Source organism: Polyodon spathula, chromosome 8, assembly GCF_017654505.1.
Source record: "Polyodon spathula isolate WHYD16114869_AA chromosome 8, ASM1765450v1, whole genome shotgun sequence".
In the NCBI taxonomy this organism is placed as follows: Eukaryota; Metazoa; Chordata; class Actinopteri; order Acipenseriformes; family Polyodontidae; genus Polyodon; species Polyodon spathula.
In genome coordinates this window covers 45903956-45924148 of record NC_054541.1, presented here as the reverse complement: position 1 = coordinate 45924148, position 20193 = coordinate 45903956, and the positions used below count along the sequence as shown (strand labels likewise).

Here is a 20193-nt window from a genome sequence, read left to right as displayed (position 1 = left end):
TTCTTCTTCACAAAGCTCTGGTGTGAAGATAAATACGGAACTGTTGCTATTTTGATGAATAAGTATCTTATCATTTTCTTGACAGTTCCTTAATTCTGTAATGATTGAAATAAAGTACTTTGTGGATCAATTATCTCCCTCGTGGGGATGCATATCGCTGGCAACAGAGATATAGTGGAGACCCTCATACTGTATGTATGTGTGTATGTACCTGCTGTATGTCATACCCTTTTTACATGAGTTTTAACTTATCTCTGTATCCCATTGTGATTGAACTTGGTTCCGATCTTATGTAGCAAACGTAGGAGAATCTGGGGACATAAGGTGTTGCCTGTCTGTCTTTATGTAACTTACGTTTGTATATATATATATGTAGATGTAAGTCATGGCTGTAAGTTAATTTTGTAAATGTTATAGTTATACAGAAAGCACAGTTTGTAACAAGTGAAATATCAGTAAGAATATTGCTATTAACAAAATGAAAACCCACACAAACCTTTTTTTTATTACATGAATTAGCTGGATTCTTTGGTCATCAACAGGTTTAGCATAACACCTACATACTGTATTCCAGCCTTTAGACCCCTGTGGACTTCAGATGATAAAGACCTAGAGGTAGACTAAACACATACTGTAACAGCATACAGCCTTCAAAGTTGTTTTTAAAATAGAAAGGGTGCACAACCATAATTAACCTTCTGAATTGCAGTGTCTGCTGTCATTTCCTATGATCATTATTTCCACTAGGTTTGCCTGTATGAGACGAAATGATCCCTGTCAGGTTCTTTAACAATTCTGTGTTGGGTTTCACCAACATCAAAACACTGATGCGATGCTCTTTTAAAATGTACGTTCTGTAACATAGCTTGAAACTGCCCTTTTAAAATGTTCGTTCTATAACATAGCTTGAAACTGTGCTTTTAAAATGTATGTTCTATAACATAGCTTGAAACGGTGCTTTTAAAATCTTCTTTTGCTGAAGGTGTTAACACTCTGAAGACTGTAATGTAGTGCATTACACTGTTCAGGACCCAATACATAATATTGTCTGCTAAACATGCACTGTATCAAAATCCACAGGTGGAATTCACTGTATATCAATTCTTAAGAGCTCACAAATACGAAAAAGACAAAAATATGCACTACAGTACATTAACCTTTTATATGTTTAATATGTTTTAATATGTTAGTGACTTTTTAATATAACTGATTACATATTTAACATGGAGACTAATTGCAAACTAATGCTTTTTTCCCTGTCGAGCACAGGACACTACATTATTATCATTATTAATAATAATAATAATAATAATAATAATAATAATAATAATAATAATAATAATAATAATAATAATAATAATAAAGTAAAATATGTACCATAAACTGATAAATTAAACAGTCTGTGTATGTTGTAGTTGTTGGTGTTGTTTTTGTTCATGTTATTATGGACCATACTCTACTATGTAAACTTTTATACATTGTATGTTTTGCTGGCATTTCATTTACTGTATAATAACTTAAAACCTGAGACTGGTGAATTGTATTTAAAGCTAAACTATCTCAATCACATCTAATGGCATTCCATGTAAATGACAATATTCTTCAATTCAAGGCAGTTCATCCATTTTCAGTTTCAGTGCCTATAACACGGTGCAGTGGTTTGGTCAGCACTGAAACATTTGGTAGTGTTTACTGCTTTACTGCATTACCCTATTATAAACACATACTTGTAGCATGTAAAAGCCATGAATAAATTCAGCTTGCTTCGACAAAATAATGCCACAGCTCCTAATAGAGAGGAGTGCTATACCACAAAGAGGTACTCTTTGGAAATTAATTCAAATGTGCCACATGCTGTGCATATGATACACAGTAAGCATGTAGTCTTATTACATATGTTTGTTTGTTTTTCTGACTGAAGCTTTGTGCCTTTTGTTTTTAGTGCCGCAATGGGCCTTAATAGCCATCGGCATCGTAGCTGCCCTGCTGATTGTAACCTGCTGCTTGTGTGTCTGTAAGAAGTGCTTGTTCAAGAAGAAGAGCAAGAAGAAAGGCAAAGAAAAGAGTGGGAAGAATGCCATGAACATGAAAGATGTCAAAGACGGAGGCAAAAATGGAAGGGATCAGGTAAAGAGATTCTGTACCTATTTTCCGCACAGTTGCTTTGGCCATTATTAGCCTGTTGCAAGTCAAGCCTGGGGATCTAATTCTTGGTACAGTGTAAAAAACTGTGGAACATCTCCAATTCACCAATGTCTTCATTACCTCTAATCACAAAACATTATCACAGTAGTAACTTTAGCAATGCTTTACAAAAAGGTTGTATTACCCTGAAAACAGGAGGACAAAAAGTACATATAAGTATATGTGTGGTAGGGCATTTCAGCAGGTTGTATTATCTGAAGAGGTTAAGACAGCGATATTCGCCAAAGTAACATATTACACTAGATATAGTATCCAAAATCACGTTGGTTAATCATTCAAAACACATTCGGCACTCTACAAATAGCTGTGCAGTCCATATTGCTGCATATTCCCTTTAAACAAGTATTCATAACATCTTCAGTAATAGTGAAAGAAATATTGCTGAAGTATCACAATCGATTGATTCACAGTGAAACAGATTGGGTAGGATCTTGCAGGTCTGTAGTGGTCTTGCGATGCACTTGTTGTTTCCTGCTGTGAATATGTTTTCACTGCAGCTTGCTGAACTGTCCTGCTTACTTTATAAACCTCTCGTTAACCAGGGTCTGGATCACAAGAGATGACAGCCAATAGTTACTGTATAACCTATTTTATTGTGTTGAAATTACAATAAATCAAATGATTCGTTGCCGAGCATCGCAGTACTGTTTGTGCTAGACGACCATTTCATGCTGTCTCCTGCTAGCCTTTAATTCACATCACATAATACTCACATGTGCCATTTCATATAGAGTATAACCTGGAAGGCACTTTGTGGGGCACCTGCATAGAATGCAGCTCGACATGTTCCCGAGCTCTCCTTTTGACTGCTGTCAGATTCAGTACTAGTTAGTTGTTTGAGTAGCCTTTAGTTCCTTTGCCAGGAGCTGGATAAAACTGATGAAATAAAATAAGAAGATAATGGCCATTTTGTTGTGTGGTGTATATAACATGTTTTATTCTTTTTCACTGTGTCTATACCAAATTTGTTTCTTTATTTTTTTCTGTTTTATTTATTTTGTTTTGTTTGTTTGTTTGTTTAATGCATGAACAACCGTATGGTTTAATTATTTTTTTTACAGGACATCTGGAACACACATTTTATATCTTGTTTCAACGGATTCCTATGTGTAGTCTTGGAAAATAATGTCCTTTTGTAGTAATATGGATGGTTTCACAGCCCTGGTTAGCACTAATATTAAATTACCTAAACTAAGGTTATTCTCCAAGATCATGCTAATCAGGGTCTGTGAAATCACCTGTGAGTGTTAATAACACTATGTAACACAATTTTTGTTCCTGGGTAGTAAGTGTTATTTCCTAATTGCTTATGCCTCAAAAGTATAGAAAATGGCTATTATTCCCCACAACTTTGCTTTTGTGACCAGGACAGTGATATTTCAAAATATCACTATTTCCAATGGTTGTAAATCTCAAAAAACTACTCACTTCTAAATCTTTTGTAGTCATTTTTGTATTACTTTAGTATAAATACATGTTAATTTGGATTCATATGTTGTTTTTTTCGGACTTTATGTGAACGAAAAGACCCACATTTGTCCGTTTTCCCATTGGAGATAGTGATATTTTGAAATATCACTGTCCTGGTCACAAAAGCAAATGTGTGGGGAATAATAGCCATTTTCTATACTTTTGAGGCATAAGCAATTAGGAAATAACACTTACTACCCAGGAACAAAAAATAAATAAAAAATATGTTACACGGTGTAATAAATGTATTTACCAAGAGAAATGACTTCAGTTTAAATACATTATTGAGAGTATCTACATGGGTAAAGAATTCCTTTACTGGATAGGAAAAAGCCATTTTTACTTATTTCCAGTGAACGAAGTATGAGGGAGTCTGGCAATGAAGGGATTTCCAGCTAAACTGCACTCATAAAAATGTAGCACAGCACGACAAGCTAACCACAGCTGGTTAAATAAATAACACCGGATTTGATCAATCATACTCTGCATCATGTCAACCTAGCACCAATAAAACTGACACATTTTGATTGCTAAGTACAGTATTATAAACCAGCTGGGCTTCAAAGGAGCTGTCCTGCAGACACCAGACAAGAGCCACGTGAGCTTTGTGACCTGACTTTTGTATCATTGTGGGTGATGCAGCAGATAGATGGACAGTCATAACTGAACGTTGAATGGAAGCCTGCAGCTCAGTCAACCAGCGGGGGTCATTTCTCTAGGTTTGCCCACATTCTTGTGTTAACGATTGTGTATGGTTGTTTTAATTTTTGTTTCTTCCTTCTATGTCCTCCTTATCTGTGTTGTGTCTGATGACTGTTCTGGATTGTGGCTGGCGGTAGGTTTTTCTTTGCTGTTTGGATATTCATAGCTTGTTGCTGTGATGTATAGTTTCCGGACAGCAGTGGCTTCCTAAGTAGCAATTTATATATGTATATCTGCCGTGCATGCGTGCGTGCGTGCGTGCGTGCGTGCGTGCGTGTGTGTGTGTGTGTATACACTCTCGCATGCTTCAAAAAGGGTGAACCAAATTGATTTTCTTTTTTCAGTTACATAGCAGATTTTATTGCTCTGAGCAACTTGCCAGATTAAAGAAGGCAATGTTTTTTTTTTTAATTATTTTATTTGAGAGGACACTGTTCGTTATCAGCTAAAAAGATACAGCATTACATATGTCCAGAGGATCTGTGACATTTAGGAGGCAGTTATATACAATATTCTGTTATATACAATATTCTGTTATATACAATTAATCTTTACCTAACTGAGAACAGAAGGATAAGCAACCCTAGCATTAGATACAGCCCTTCCCAGGAGCAGCATACACAGACATAGCTTCCTTACCACAAGAGAAGAAGCACTGAAATTGCCATAGTGGCTCTGCTTACACAGATAGTTAATACCACTTAAATTCTATTAGTTCAACTCACAAGCAGGGTTCAGCATTATCTTAACAGTCAGGGCAATATTCGATAAATAATATCACACCGTGGAGTGTTAAAGGAAGTGTTATTGCTATTTGCGTCAATTTTTGTGTTAAAATTTCACACTTTAATTGTTAAATCTTGAATATTTCTTCGCACACAATATTTGTACTGTGGTATGAGCTAAGTGATATTTTCCACATTGTATATTACGGGGAGCTTTCTAAATTCAATTTTGGCACTGTGATATTAAAATATTATTACAGTAAGTGATTTGTGTTGACTTAAAAGCCCCTCCTAGCTCCCAAAGCCAAAGTCCTATTTCCTGGACTAAAAATACATTCTGCCACCCATACACACTGTGTTTAGTTTCCCACACAAATACCAAATATTAAACAATTATATTAGCATTGACCCTTGCATACCATAGTATATATGGCTACAGAAATAATAAACTAAACCTAAAGAGCTTTGTAAAGCTATGGGGACAATTAACGTAATGCACTTTGATAAGAGATTAGTTCATAAAGCCACTAGCAGCTTTAGTAGACCCTGCTCCTAATCATTTTATCTGTCACTTCTGCTCCTTGTTGTGTGTTCACCATATGCCATTTTCCTAATTTGTCCAAGTCAGCATTCAAGAATAAATTGGCATCAACGACAAACTGTTTTTTGTTGTTGCTTTGATTACTGATATTTCCACATGAGGGTGGAAGTCTGACTTGACAAAGTTTTTTTTTTTTTCTTTGAGCCAAAAATCAATTTTGTTCAGCCTTTGCTTGTACTTTGACGGATGGGGAAATACTTTAAAGAAGCCGACACATTTCCTCTATATCAACACTTTTTGCTGGCATGGTGCTTACACTTTTCATGTGCATAATAAGAGACGCAGCTGAAGTATTTGACATTATGATTCTTTTACAAGCACCATCTGGGAAGTGCATTTTAATGAGGGGGAACCATGCCGAATGCAACTAGTTTGTAGAAGCTCTGCATGCACAGTGGAAAGCTGACATGTTCTGATTATTCTGCACAGAAACTGCACTGAATGAACGAATGACCCTGTCTATTTAACAGCATGCTTTTCTGCAGTTGTCTCCCAATAAGATTAGTGAGGAATTTACTTAAATACCATCTTGACATTTCCCTCCACAATTTAAATGATTTGCTTGCAAAACATACAAAGGGAATCTTTTATTATTATTATTATTATTATTATTATTATTATTATTATTATTATTATTATTATTATTATTATTATTCCTTTCTAGTTGCTTGCCGATTTAAAAAACAAAACAGCAATAATAATAGACTGGCTGCAAATCCTAAATGAATCAGAGCACGACAGAATGTAATTGGAATCACGCAGTACCTACCCCCAGCAGCTGTTCACAGGGAGGGACCGGGACAGCTTGCTGAGATCCTGGGGTTGCTGCTGGGACGACCAGGAAAGCTCACGTTTTCTGCCCCTTCCTCTCTCTTCAGGCTGTGAAGGATGATGATGATGATGATGATGCAGAGACTGGGCTGACTGACGGAGAGAAGGAGAGTGAGCCCAAGGAGGCAGAGAAGCTGGGAAAACTACAATACTCTTTAGATTATAATTTCACAGAGAACCAGGTGAGAAGAAATGCCAACTGGTAGATGGCATTGCAAAGTGTGTGCATGCTGTGTATGTTCCATTCTAAAATCAATGTTCTGTTCTTATTATGTTATTTTGAAATTAGCTAGTTTATTTATGGGATTATCACACTCAAGTATGTATTAGTATATATAGAGATTCTCATCCGGCTGTGGACATATATTTTTTTCCCTACAATACATGAGATATTGTATTGCTAGAACTGCTCAATTTAACAACGTCTTTGATGCCTTGGGTTCAACTAAATGCTTGATCATGCTGTTTAACAGATAAAGAAAAAGAATGGACTACAGGAGGAGTTTAAAAAATCACTTTAGTCAGAAGCCCCAGAAACAGTACAGTGAGTGGTTTATAAACAAGAATAACACCATGGGTAACAGTGAATGCAAGGGGATGGTCCCTTGTGCATAGAACCAGCAACACCCAACAAACTCATTTACCATTCAAAGGATAAACTTAATATTAAACGTTACAGCAGATAGTACACTCCATTAAGGTGGCTGTAGTGTGTTAATATGTACTGTATGTGGAATAACAAATGCAAATGTCTGTATAGAGAATATGAAAAAGACACTACGAAGACCCAGTTTAGGCAAGAAACCATGTCAAGTGTATATATCTTCAAGGTCCAGGTATAAATTGCCCCACATTACCTGCCTCAGAGGGCTGAGATGAGTTTGCATGATCAGATGATTGTGCTACATCTCTGCCTCTTAAAGAGGGCTTAAGGGAGCTTTTGAATTCTCATTGATTAAAGGTAATCCTCTCCCTACAGCCACACCACGGGACTGCAGTTAAACGACCAGTGTTGAGACTGCCTTTATTTTACATGTATTGACGCCTTGCAGGGGTATTGAAGCTGTCGGCCCAGTTAATCCTGTCCTGCTTAATTGCATATTTCAGCTCCTCTACTGGCCTATGAATCAGTGGGTACTGTAAAATATGACATTATTACTATGCAGAGCGACCTCTTTCCTATCAAGCAGATAAGTCAGAAATTAGTTTCAGCTGGTATGAAATCCCTTGTTCTTTTAAATGCCTGTAGCCTTTATGGCTGGTACTGCAGTCTATTTCTTTATGCATTCCTTTACCTGTGTCAGCCTTTGCGTTTTAGTGAAGCACTCCTGTTGTGCACATAGCTATATTTATTGCTTGCACGTTAATCAGGATTTCATGTGTTGACAAGAGATGTAGCAACAGCCTTGGGGATTCTCCTTTTACCATTTTCTACGGTGTCTATCCAAGTAGTATTAATTGCCATAGGGTCTCACTAATATTCCACATGCAGAGCTGTAATGGGCTTTTATTGCTGGTTGTGCCCATCTATTATAAAGAGGATGCATGAGATGGGATAGTTAATTCTGGTCCTCCGGTGATTTCTCTTTTTGAATCAAGCAGCCACTGTCAAACCTAATGTGTGTTCAAACCCTGTGGTTCAAAACCTAAAGCTCTATTTTAAAGCTAAGCAAAACCAATGCCCTGTTCAAGCAGCAAAATCCTCATTACATAACTCTGCAGCGCCATCTGGTTAAAGCCGTTTGCCCTCAGTACCTCCTACAAGGATGCATGTCCTCAGCAATAGTGATATAGCGGACAACCCAATGCCCACAGCCTTGAGACAGTATCAAAATGTACCTCCTCGTGACCTAGTTTATTAATGTTGTTTTTTTAGAGGGTGGGTTTAGCACTCAAATTTGATTGAACCGGTTTCAAGAATGTATTTCACATGTATACCTTAGTGGAGTATAGTTACGCAACATATTGTTCATAGTGAGGCTCTTATACACCCAGTGAGTCAGGGACGAGCTAGGATCAATGAATAGACAACTTTTTTTTCTTTACAATATGCATTGTAGCTTTGCAGCGCACACACCCTACACTGAAAGGTTATAGATTTTAATCCTGCCTGACATTAGTTTCCTATGGGGGCAGTGCTCTCAGAAGTGAAATCCTTTCACTGAAACGTTAAGCTCGGTCCTTTGCAGGGAATAAGAATGCTTTTGACCTAGGCAGCCTGATTTACTTCAGTTTTCCCATCCAGAATACAACATCATAGTGCAAGCCTGTGTAAAAATAAATAAATAAATAAATAAATGACAGCGTCAACAACATTAAGCAAAAAACATCAAAGGCCATATTTAATGTAACTTCAAAGCAATGTTTAATAACAAGAACAAAAATCTAATTACAATCATTCACAAAAGATTTAATTTTCCACAAACTTAATATTAGAAGATTTTTCTCCTTAACACAATTCAATTATATAGTTGTCAGTGGAAATATATTTACACTGATTACCTGTGTGTTTATTCTCCGTATTCTCGGGCAAAGCTTAATTCTTCTGGTAATTGTGTGTTATCGTAACTGATCACGGCACAGCTTACAATCCACTGAATCAGCCTCTTCATTTAATTCCTGCCCAGAATTGTATTTAATTGCATGTTGTAACACAGTGGTAGTAAGACACAGGTGTTAAGAGCTATAAATGTGAAAGCTAATTATCACTTAGGTTGCAGCAGTTACAGGAATGAGAGTGTGATGACCGAACTGCAGTCTAGAGTACAATGATTCACATTAAAAGCTTTAAAAAGGGAAGTCAACTGCTTTTCTAGCAGACCCTTTATAAACACATATTCTAACCTTGCTGACTGCTGCACCTTGGGATTGTTAGAAAAAGAATGAAGACTTGTCTATCTGAGAGACATATGTTACTCTAGATATCAGATCATAGAGCTTATTGGTTTATAGTTTTAAACGTACAATTGCTTTAGAAATGATTGAACTTTAAATATATATTGTATGCCTCCCTTGTTGCCGTACTGCCACTGCTGCCAAACAAGACCTTTTTAGAATTCAGTTTTTAAAAGATAAAATGCAGGCAAAATTGATTCTGGTAAGATAACGATCATCTGCATTATCAAAGGGTTTCAGTGAGTCAATGCACACGCCTGCTGTTATACCCTAGCTGGGTGTTGACACAAAGGCAGGGTTGTAGTTTGTGTAAGACATCTGAGGGAAAGACCTTCCATACTGTAGGTTACGTGTGGGTACAATTCAGCTCTTCCTCCACTTCAGTACCTGAGTTCTCTGTGTTTTTCCGATGCTTGTTTGCATTACAGTAACAGAATCATGGATTATAGATGCACATATCAGCAACGTTTTGGAAGTCCGTTTGTCCTTTGGTTTGCTGGGATTCAGTTGTTGTTGTTGCTGTATGTACATTAAATATGACAATATTTATACACCTGCAATATGTTTTTGCTCTCCACAACTGTTTTCCATTGGGGGTGTCCCTTACCATCTGCTACCATCTTTTTGTTTCGAAATCCCCAGGACCCAATTTTCTGAAACCTGTAGTACGTTATAGACAAGCATTAAAGAATGTGAAGGTGAGGCAGCAACTCCCCAACATTTTTTTTTTTTTTTAATCCTGGTTAATTCAATATTTTTTCAAACAGTTCACAAGGTTAAAAACATCATGATGATTTTCCCAGATATCCAGATATGCTGTGGAGAACTCTTGGGATTGTTTTTTTAGACAGGAAGGCTTCTCCTGGCACAGTAGCTGTCTGGAAGAAGCACATCATTAGTCACAATTTTACATTATAATATCTTAGAACTCAAAATACACTGAGGAATCCAGTGAACATATGTCCTTTCTCACTAATTGTGACATACAGTCAAGCCCTCTTAAAGTTAAGTCCCATTTATCAGGATAAAATTGATCTAAACTATGATTTGACCCAAAATGAGAATACACCATCAACACTGTAACCCTACTGGATGTGACTCAAATGGGGCAGCTGTTCAGATGATTACTGCTTGTTTATTTTATATTTATATTATGTATTGCATATGTTGAAAGAATTCAATCTTGACTCTTGTTTGCTGTAAGTTAACACTTAAGGCCAGGGTTAGGGTAAGGGCTGGGGTTGGCTTTAGGGGACTAAGAATAGGGTTAGGGTTAGAGTTAGAGTTGGAGTTAGATTTGGGGTTAGGGTTAGGGGTAGGGTTACAGTTTGGGTTAGGGTTAAGGATGGTTGATATTGGGCTTGCAGTCAACTACTAGATGGTAATAACCTGTTTTCAGGGTTCACTGTCTGTGTAGTGCTTTCCACATTGCCCTCATATGTAAGGCAAGTGACTGAAATAGTCATAGAGACAAAAGGTGGCAAAAAATATTGACCTTAAATAGCATTCAGCTGATCTAAACCATGGGGGGGGGGGATAACAAAAAATCAGCACATACTTTAAAAAAAAAAAAAAAAATCTTAACACGAGATAATCTTAAAGGGGCTACGCTATATTTTATTTCCTCTTAGAAAAGAAAACTATTCAAAATGTCCACAGAAATAAAACCTGACTACATCACCATCAAGCCCTATGGGCGCTGTATTATTTTAATACAGAGTTTTATATTTTAATACAGTGTTTTATATTTTAATACATTATTATACTTAAAACTAGCAGAACTGTTTGCAATGTGGCACTTAGCCAGGTAAATTGGTTTATCTTTCTGCTGCCAGTAAATGCCTACTAAAATGTATTTCTTTGCTGTTTCTTCCAGCTTATTGTGGGGATCATTCAAGCAGCGGAGCTGCCTGCCTTGGATATGGGTGGCACATCCGATCCTTATGTGAAAGTCTTCCTGCTGCCTGATAAGAAGAAGAAATTTGAGACCAAAGTTCACAGAAAGACCCTCAATCCCACTTTCAACGAGCAGTTTACTTTCAAGGTACGGTAGGCTTTAAATGATTGGCCACAATTTGTTTCACTAGAATAAACAAGTTAATCTTGCTTCATAGCTTATTACAATGACAGTACTCAACATAATATCCCCTTTTTAGCAGACTGGCTGGTTAATTGATTTATTAAAAGTAATTTTTGCCAGAGGCCATGAATTTCAGAAGCTTGCTTTATAAGTAATTATGTGTAGATATGTGAAGGGGGCAGAGGGAGTTTATGTTGTGAAGGAGACAACTGGAATGTGACTGGTTTTTCATCAGTTTCTGCCCTACACAGTATACAGTATGTACAGTACTAATAACATATGTGAGGAATTAGCTGATGAAAATAATCAACTGCAGTACATCTGGTTTATATGTAAGAATGGGATCCTTTGTATTACAACTGAAAGTACTGTATAAGGGGTACATGGTAATGGTTACATAATTCTGAGCGCTCTGTTGAAGCTGTTGGGTTGCTTTAAACTTCTGACTTTTAAAAAGTTACTAGGACTGAAACTTGGAATGATACAAAGCAATAAATTAACTGTGATAGTCCCTTCACAAACCAAGCTGCCCTTTAAGAGCACTGACCACAATGCAGAATGTCACATACATTCATCAAAGACTGCATGATAATTCAAAAACAACCATGGAGTACTTGTGCTTCACAATAGGTGCACAACAATCTATTTGGGGATACAAAACCACATGAAATACCATGGCAGTAGACGTTATTGGAACGTGCCTCATTTGTTTAGGCGGTTCGGTCATCCCAGGATGCAGGCAGAAAGAGGCAGATCAAATGGTTTTAATCGTAGCTCTGTCTTGATTCTCTCTGTTCTCTTCTCTATTTCAGGTGCCCTATGCCGAACTGGGAGGCAAGACTCTTGTAATGAATGTATATGACTTTGACCGATTCTCCAAGCATGACATCATTGGGGAACTTAAAGTCCCAATGAACACAGTGGACTTTGGCCATGTGACTGAAGAATGGAAGGACCTGCAGAGTGCTGAAAAAGAAGAGGTAAGACCTGAAAAACATCTGGTGCTCATGGTGCTCACAGGACCCAGCTGGAGTATGTGCTGGACCGGGGCTAATGGTACTCACAGGACCCAGCTGGAGTATGGGTTGGAGGCCCTTATCCTAAAGCTAATACTGCCACATGTCCCGTATGTATTATAAGAGCATCCATTACAGAGAGTCAGTAATCATGAGAAAGGGGCATGCTTAGATAAATGGCCTTATTGTTTTTGTCTGTTACACTCATAACCTTAATTTCTCAAATTTAAAAGATCTTTCCATTAAATAAAAAAAAAAATACACATTAAATTAAAGCTTAGAAAATAGCTCACTAAATAGGTACTTGACCATTTCTTTATATCGTCATATGTTTAATTTGGATGCCATATGCTGAGTTATACTTAAGAGTTGTTATTTCTGTTAATGAGATCTCTGTGTATTATTCAGTAGCCATGTGGAACAATATGATTCTGGCAACAAAAGTGTGAATTCAAAATCCCAAAACAAACACAGTCAGCAGTTATTTTTAAATATCTTCATTGTCGAATCCGCTAACGTTAAGTTTTTTTTGTAAGAAAGGCACTTAGCTGAAATGTTTGAACACTTGACGTGTACATGACTTGTGCTCTGCAATTATGGTGACAAGTAACAGTGTAACAAAGATATCCCTTCTATCATTCCTCAGTACTGCTTTCTGTTTCTTTCCATGTTTTTGCTACACAGTACTAAACCTGTTTAGCATTTACCTAACAAATTACAGTCATTCCATGATAGTTTTAGTTAATTTCAGCTCTGGAAATATTTCTGTTTTCCAGCAGGATGCAGTTAATATACTTGTTTGTGTTTTTTTTTCCAGTGGTGTCACAAGTAATGCTGTTCGGAGTTAAATTCGTTTCACTTTGGGTGCTCTGCTGCTGTAACCTTGTGACATTTAGAAATATTTATCAGGCAAAAAACGAACGAATCCAAGTGGCAAAACGCAATGAGAAGATGCAATCATTAGAGCATAGCAGCTAGCGGCTGGAATTTCAGCTGATAGACAGGCGGTTGAAAATGTCATTGAAAGATTTTTTTTTTCATTTGAGTAAAATCTTGGTCTGCTCTTTGATAGCACAATTGAAGCCCAGCTTGACACTATAGCCCACCTTTAAAAATGGAATACAATGCAGCTTTCTTGGGTTGATCTTTGATCTGGAGTGTCTCAGTGGGAAGATTGCTCCCATTGGTTTACGAGAACCTGACTCGTTTTAGGAAACAGCAAACTACTAATTGCAGTGCTTTTTAAACCCAGTGGCACCGAAGTCGCACTTAAGCAATGACCTTATGATTGTCTTGTCAAGTCGGCATGCAGAACGTCTTTGTTTATTTCTTGTGGGTGTTTAAACCTTAGCAAAGAATGTCTTTGAAAGTCTGCCTAGATTTTACACATCATCAGTATACCTCATTTGATAAGACCTGATTGCATAGAAAAATAATCCTAGTGCTTGGGTAAGAATACAAACAATAATTCCACATGAGCACAGTGCATTGAAATATACAGGCAGTACAAAAGATAAAGAATGCAGTCTGATTTAAAATTCACTTGAGGGAATCAAAAACAAATGATTCAGACAAAAATATGTTCGAATTCCAAAAACAAATGTAATAGGCAAGCAGTAAGAAGTTTAAGTGTCGATCTTAAATGTGTGCATCTTGCAAGACATTCCAGGCGCATGTCAGTTGCTAAATACTAGTTTACATTACCAGCGGAAGATTGAGAGGACACTTTCACCATTGGCAGGCACAACACCACACTGACCTTTATAAATTCTCAACATAACCCTGCAGGGTAACAAGATTAACAAGTACCAAGCACATTGCACAGAGGAAAACATCTCAGTGGGGAATATATTTATTCACAAATTCTGCATCTGAATAGATTTTTAACTTTATTGATATTTACTGTATATTCGGTAGCCCCTTGACATGATGACTAGTATTGTATTTACCTCGTCTTTGTACTTGTTATACTAAAACTGGTGAAAAGAGTTCAAAGTCAGATGAGGAGATGTGTTTAAACAGGAGATGTGATGTAAGAATTCCAAAGAGAAAGTACCAGCATATGAATATAAGCAACTGTGTTCTGTTTGTATAAGCCACAACTTTTAAAAAGCAAACACTTTAGGACAATAAAAAAAAAATAAAAAAAATATATGTAAATAGAAGAGCTTTGATTATCTGCGGCTCAACTGTAGTACATGCAAAACGTGGTGCTGAATAGCAGAGAACCAGCAGATCGTTTAGCTTACACCATTACACCATGCCCCCAGGTATGCTTTGTTTTTGTTCACAAGTAGTGATTTGCTTAACATCCTATAAAGATGACAACCTAGCATGGCTACCTGTGTGGCTAACTCTCAGTAAACTGAGCCCGATATAGATTTTCAGTTGGGTATACCCTTTTAAGTGGCTTCAACACAGTTGACAGCAAAACTTGACAACAGAGACATGCTTCAATGACTACAAATTGCACACAGCAAATACTCTGATGTGGAAAAGTTCACGCTGTCCTCGAACATGGCCTGTGGCACCTCTGTCATGCAGTATATATATATATATATATATATATATATATATATATATATATATAAATAAATGGCAAATATTACCTGCCCATTGCCCTGCCACATATCACAAATTGATTGCCGCTGAGGGAAGGCAATACTGACTGACAGGGATTATATTGCCCGAAGTCAATATATGCACAGATCAATTTGTTGTCCAGATGACAGAGTAAATAAAGCATGTTCTTCAAGACACTTGCCCCTCATAATTCTACTACATAGGAGGCTATTTCATTTTCACTCTGACTCTGATGAAGCCAGATATTACTGTAGTTACTGATTGCAAAGAAAGCTAATTCATAGTGTTTTAAGAAAATTTGTTATTATCCTTTGTCAAATTGGCCTAAGAAACATTGTGAGTTAAATGGATCAATAGGCATTGTGCCTGTAAAGGGTTAGTAGTGAATCTACTAGAAGTAAAACAGATACTTTCCGACACTTTAACTCAGTGTTAGCACGTATCTATAAATTATTTCTCAAATGTAGCCAGTTTACTAAATGCATTAAAACTAATTCTATTTGGTAGTGTTCTAGTTCAGTTAGGTGTGATGCCAATTCAGTTGCAGGAATGTACCATTTACATGTGAGACGCTGTACCAGGAGGCCAGAATTGTATAGCTCCTGTTGCTGTGAGCAGATGAATTGTATATAATAGGAGGCAGGATTGGTTGTACTGTTTCCAACAATTCATGCCTTTGCTCATCTGAATTTTAGGTCTTCGATGTTTCTCTTATTTCAGGTTCATAAGAGAAACATCACTCTGCACTGCACATTCTTAAACTTTCATCTCCAAGTGATTTGGAAAAGGGATATTTCTAGGTCACTTCTTAATAACCTGTCACCCTGAAAATGTTTTGACTGAATAATCAATATTTTCAACATGTCACAAGGGTTTCAAACTAAATTCATTTCCGGTTTTAGGAACATTTGGAGATCGAAGGCTCATACCCCATGCATTGTATAAATTGCATCTACTTCTTAGAATTTTTTGACTGTTCCATGTTTCATTCAGTCTGTGAAACTCAATTTCATCTTGTTTGAATATCAAACATGGTCCACCTCTAGTTCACTTGTCTTCCTTCCAGACTGCAACTGGTTGTTAAACAGGTTTTCTATATGTATCTATTTTTTTGCATAATTCCAATTTCGTAGATATGACTGATACCTTAAGAGTCATGTTTCTCTTAACCATTCTTCTCAAAATGTCTTCTAGCACAACAGGGACACTGTGTGTGTGTGTGTGTGTGTGTGTGTGTGTGTGTGTGTGTGTGTGTGTGTGTGTGTGTGTGTGTGTGTGTGTGTGTGTGTGTGTGTGTGTGTGTGTGTGTGTGTGTGTGTGTGTGTGTGTGTGTGTGTGTGTGTGTGTGTGTGTGAAATCCACTCTGGCTGCAAGCATAGCTGTGTCTCTGCTCACTGGTTAGACTTTGAAATCCTGATGTGCGTGGGCGTGGGCTAATGTAGCCAGTTTTCAGTATGACAAGTAATTAGTTGGGTTACCACAGCCAACCAGGCTCTCCTTATAATTGGCAATACTAGTAGGATAACCGATAATGAGGAGGCAAGGTTTATTAAATTTATTTTATGCTAAAAAAAACTGTCCACACCTCAACTTTTTTCAGGGCTAGTTTAGAAATACAGTAGTGATAATAGTGAGCTAACCCTGCTATCCTTAAGAAGTTATGCAACCAGAGGGTTGAAACTGTTATGGAAACTCCTGTATGGTCTAAGAAACACCTATATGACTTTGCTACCTGATGTCTAAAGCGTACTGTACTGTTTAGGAACTGGGCCTTGGTTCAGGACAATACTGTAAGGCAGGTCAGCTTACAAGCATAAAATTAGCTTACAGTTTTATTATGTTAACTTGCATTTGTTTTGTGTGTCTTTTTAGCCTGTAATTTCTCTTATGTAGTTTGCAGAACAGAGCCTTGAGACTGGAGAGGTGTCTGCTGTTTCACAGCGTTCCGTATAAAGGTCTGGTCTCTTACCATTATGAGCTGGTAGGGACTCATTAAGCTTTCAGCAGCCACAAATTGAGAACACTGATGGGCAGTATATACTGGAAATGGCTTGTTTCAAAGCAAAGATGGTACAATTCAGGAACAGCGGCTGGTGAAAAAATGTGATGAGAGCATAATTTTGTCTCAAAATATATTGAAGGATAAAGGATGTTAAGGTGCAGACCACAGTATGGCATTGTATTCACATATATATCTATGCTTTGAAGTATTACATCTTGTAAACCACTTATCCAGCATACTAAGGAAATTTTCTAGCACAAAATATACTGTAAGGTGGTCAGCGTCTGTTTTTATGTATGCACATATCAAGCTAACGACTTCTTTCCAATTGTGATCAAAACTATTGCTAGCTTTCTTTACCACAAGGTTATAATATCAGAACCTGGGGATATCTGGTGGAACTGTACTGTATACTGTCTTTATACTGTAAACCATAAACCTCTGCCCAGCTGTAGCAAGTTCAGAGTGAAGCATGTTGTAATTCAGCTGTGCAAAACTTTAGACACATAAAAAGACATAACAAAAAGGAGGTCAGAGTATGTGTAAAAGGCAGTGAGTTATGGAATTGTACAGAAGAGAATTTCCTGTTATTAGTTCATTGAATTTAACTTTATGAGGAAATTTGTATGTGGCCGAGAGGGATGAAGAGAATGTGGCATAACAGTGTCATTTTATACATATTAGGAATGAAACTAAACTCTGTGTTAAAATGCATAGCTACCAGGAGTGATGTAATGCCATAGAGTTGTACCTATATAAACTAAAGAGTTTTGGCAATGCGTTGAGATCCCCAGACTATTGACATCTCCAGACTTGTCTGTGAAGGGTTGCCCAGTTCAGGTAATATTGATCAATTATCTTGTAACTGTTAAAACTAGTGTGACTCTTATAGACTAGTATGACTCTTATAGACTCTTATATATGTTGCAAGATATATGATATAACTATAAATAAATAAAACAACACTACAGAACCTGCACTTTCATCCATACAGTACCCTTGGTGTATTTTCTTTTACAACTTATGAAATACAGTAAGACATATTTGGTAAACAAGGCAGTCTGATGGGAGGTTGTAAGGGCGTCAAAACAGGATAAATGCATTTTCTCAGCTCCATTATTAATGTGCAGCTATCAGTAGATTTACGGTTACAAGGCACGGTTCAGTAGAACATCGGTACACATGGCTCATCATGCTAAGCAGTCTATCTGTTCAGTTATAGGCTACAGCTGTGCATCCTGCCAAGGAACCTAAACACATGATGAGAGTGTGATGGGTTTCACAATCTTTGCACCAAGGCTTAACTGGCTCAATAATTTGGAAGGGAAAAAAGCCCCAGGGTGAAGGAAAACCACGTTTTGAGATCACCTGCTGAGGCAGTGTGTGTACATACCGATTACTGGAGACCAAGTGTTACATCTCAAAGTGGCTTTCGTGGTTAAATGAACATGACTTTAGCAAGTGATATAGTTATTTACATAAACCGCACTTAATTATATGCTGTACAAGCAAGAATATTGTTAAAAAAAAAAAAAAGTGCTTTACAAATTACATTGCATAACCCTAATATAGCGTAGGATTCACAAGGGTGCAATGATTTTCATTTTTGTTTTATTTCTTTTATTTTTGCAGGCTTTCAATTACCACAGAAACACCTTGCTCAATATCTTTACAAAGACTGTACAGTAGCTAGTGAGTAAAGTCTGGTAATACAGTTTTCTGCCACAGTACCACTTTGAGAGAGGAAAACAGTGAGCTAAAACTGCTTTAGTTGTGGTGAATGCCATCTGTGGAAATCAGAAATTCAGATGGCCAAACTCATGGTTTGATATTGTTGTGCCAGTTATTCTGTGGAATAAATTAAGTGTTGTCCAAACTATAGTCAGCTTGTATGGGCCAGAAAAGGGTTTTGGATTGTATCATGCATTTCTCTGTGCATTCCTACACAAAGTTAACATTTGTTTCCCATTTCTTTATTTGACAGCAAGAGAAGCTGGGCGACATTTGCTGCTCTCTCCGCTATGTGCCTACTGCTGGTAAACTGACTGTTGTCATCCTGGAAGCAAAGAACCTGAAGAAGATGGACGTGGGTGGCTTATCAGGTGAGGAATGATAGGGGGGCTCAGAGAGAAGCAAACTAAACTATCACACATGGGGATGCCACTACAGCCACACTGTAATCCAATCTCATCTGGCAGACAGAGATAAGTATGGGTTTCAGCACTCAGTCTTCCAAATCACAGCAGCTCATTTTGAAAAGAAATAGTGGACAACACTGACTCTTGATGAACCACGTCTCAGAAGGAAAACCTTTGTTATATATAGTGATTGTGGTTGTAGTGGTCCGCAGATGAAAATTTAAATAAACGTCATTGCTCAATTTCAGACCGCCTTAAATCATTTACACTTACATATTGAAATATACTGAGCATTTGCCTCTTGAGACTTATTTTTTAAGATTCAGCGCTTGATTATAAGAATGCATTTCCAGCTCGTTGCTTTAAGAGTCATCTGCCTTGGGTTGACAATGTAATCAGTGCTGTGAATGTGCTGGTATAATATATGGATGATTTCCGTGGGTGTGAATGGCATTTATGTATACATAACCTACTCACTGTGTTTCCAAATACTTGTTGAAGAGGGCCGTGCATATATTGTGCATGTGTGTGGGAATATAGACATCACAGATGTCTGGTCCCGTTAAAGTGTAGGATGACAAAGAGTGCTGAAAAGGATTTATTCAAGGTCAGAGTACACCTTAAACCCTCCTGTCCCTAAAGCATACCTGACAGAGTGAGCTCCATTTTTCCACTTCTACTGTCTTTCCATTTTAACCTCTTTGAGCTGTGGTGGTTGAAGAATGCAGCAATTAGTTCCGGTGGGAGAGGTGAGTTCTAATAGGAAACTGGAAAATGGCAGCATTAGAACTCGTCCGAACCCTGAACATCAGCTTATATTACCTACAGTGAACATCACTGCCACTTTGCTTTATTAGCTGCTGTTGGGAATGTGTTGAGGGTTTGCCTGCAAAGCGGTAAACATTTCCAATTTGTTACCAGCTGGCATGGTTATGGAGTACTGAC

At 37.4% G+C, this 20193-nt stretch overlaps 1 protein-coding gene across 3 annotated transcripts in view; it reads left to right on the top strand.

Annotated features, from left to right (window-relative positions):
- Window positions 1-20193, top strand: part of LOC121320038 (synaptotagmin-1-like) — a 188876-nt gene that overhangs the window by 149118 nt on the left and 19565 nt on the right. For 2 of the 3 annotated variants that reach the window (XM_041258164.1, XM_041258163.1), the window contains 5 exons: window positions 1943-2127; window positions 6582-6716; window positions 11306-11473; window positions 12322-12489; window positions 19095-19212. In XM_041258164.1, coding sequence (XP_041114098.1) covers window positions 1943-2127; window positions 6582-6716; window positions 11306-11473; window positions 12322-12489; window positions 19095-19212 — 774 coding nt within the window. The remainder of the gene's footprint in view (window positions 1-1942; window positions 2128-6581; window positions 6717-11305; window positions 11474-12321; window positions 12490-19094; window positions 19213-20193) is intronic. The other variant, XM_041258165.1, reaches the window with a different exon arrangement.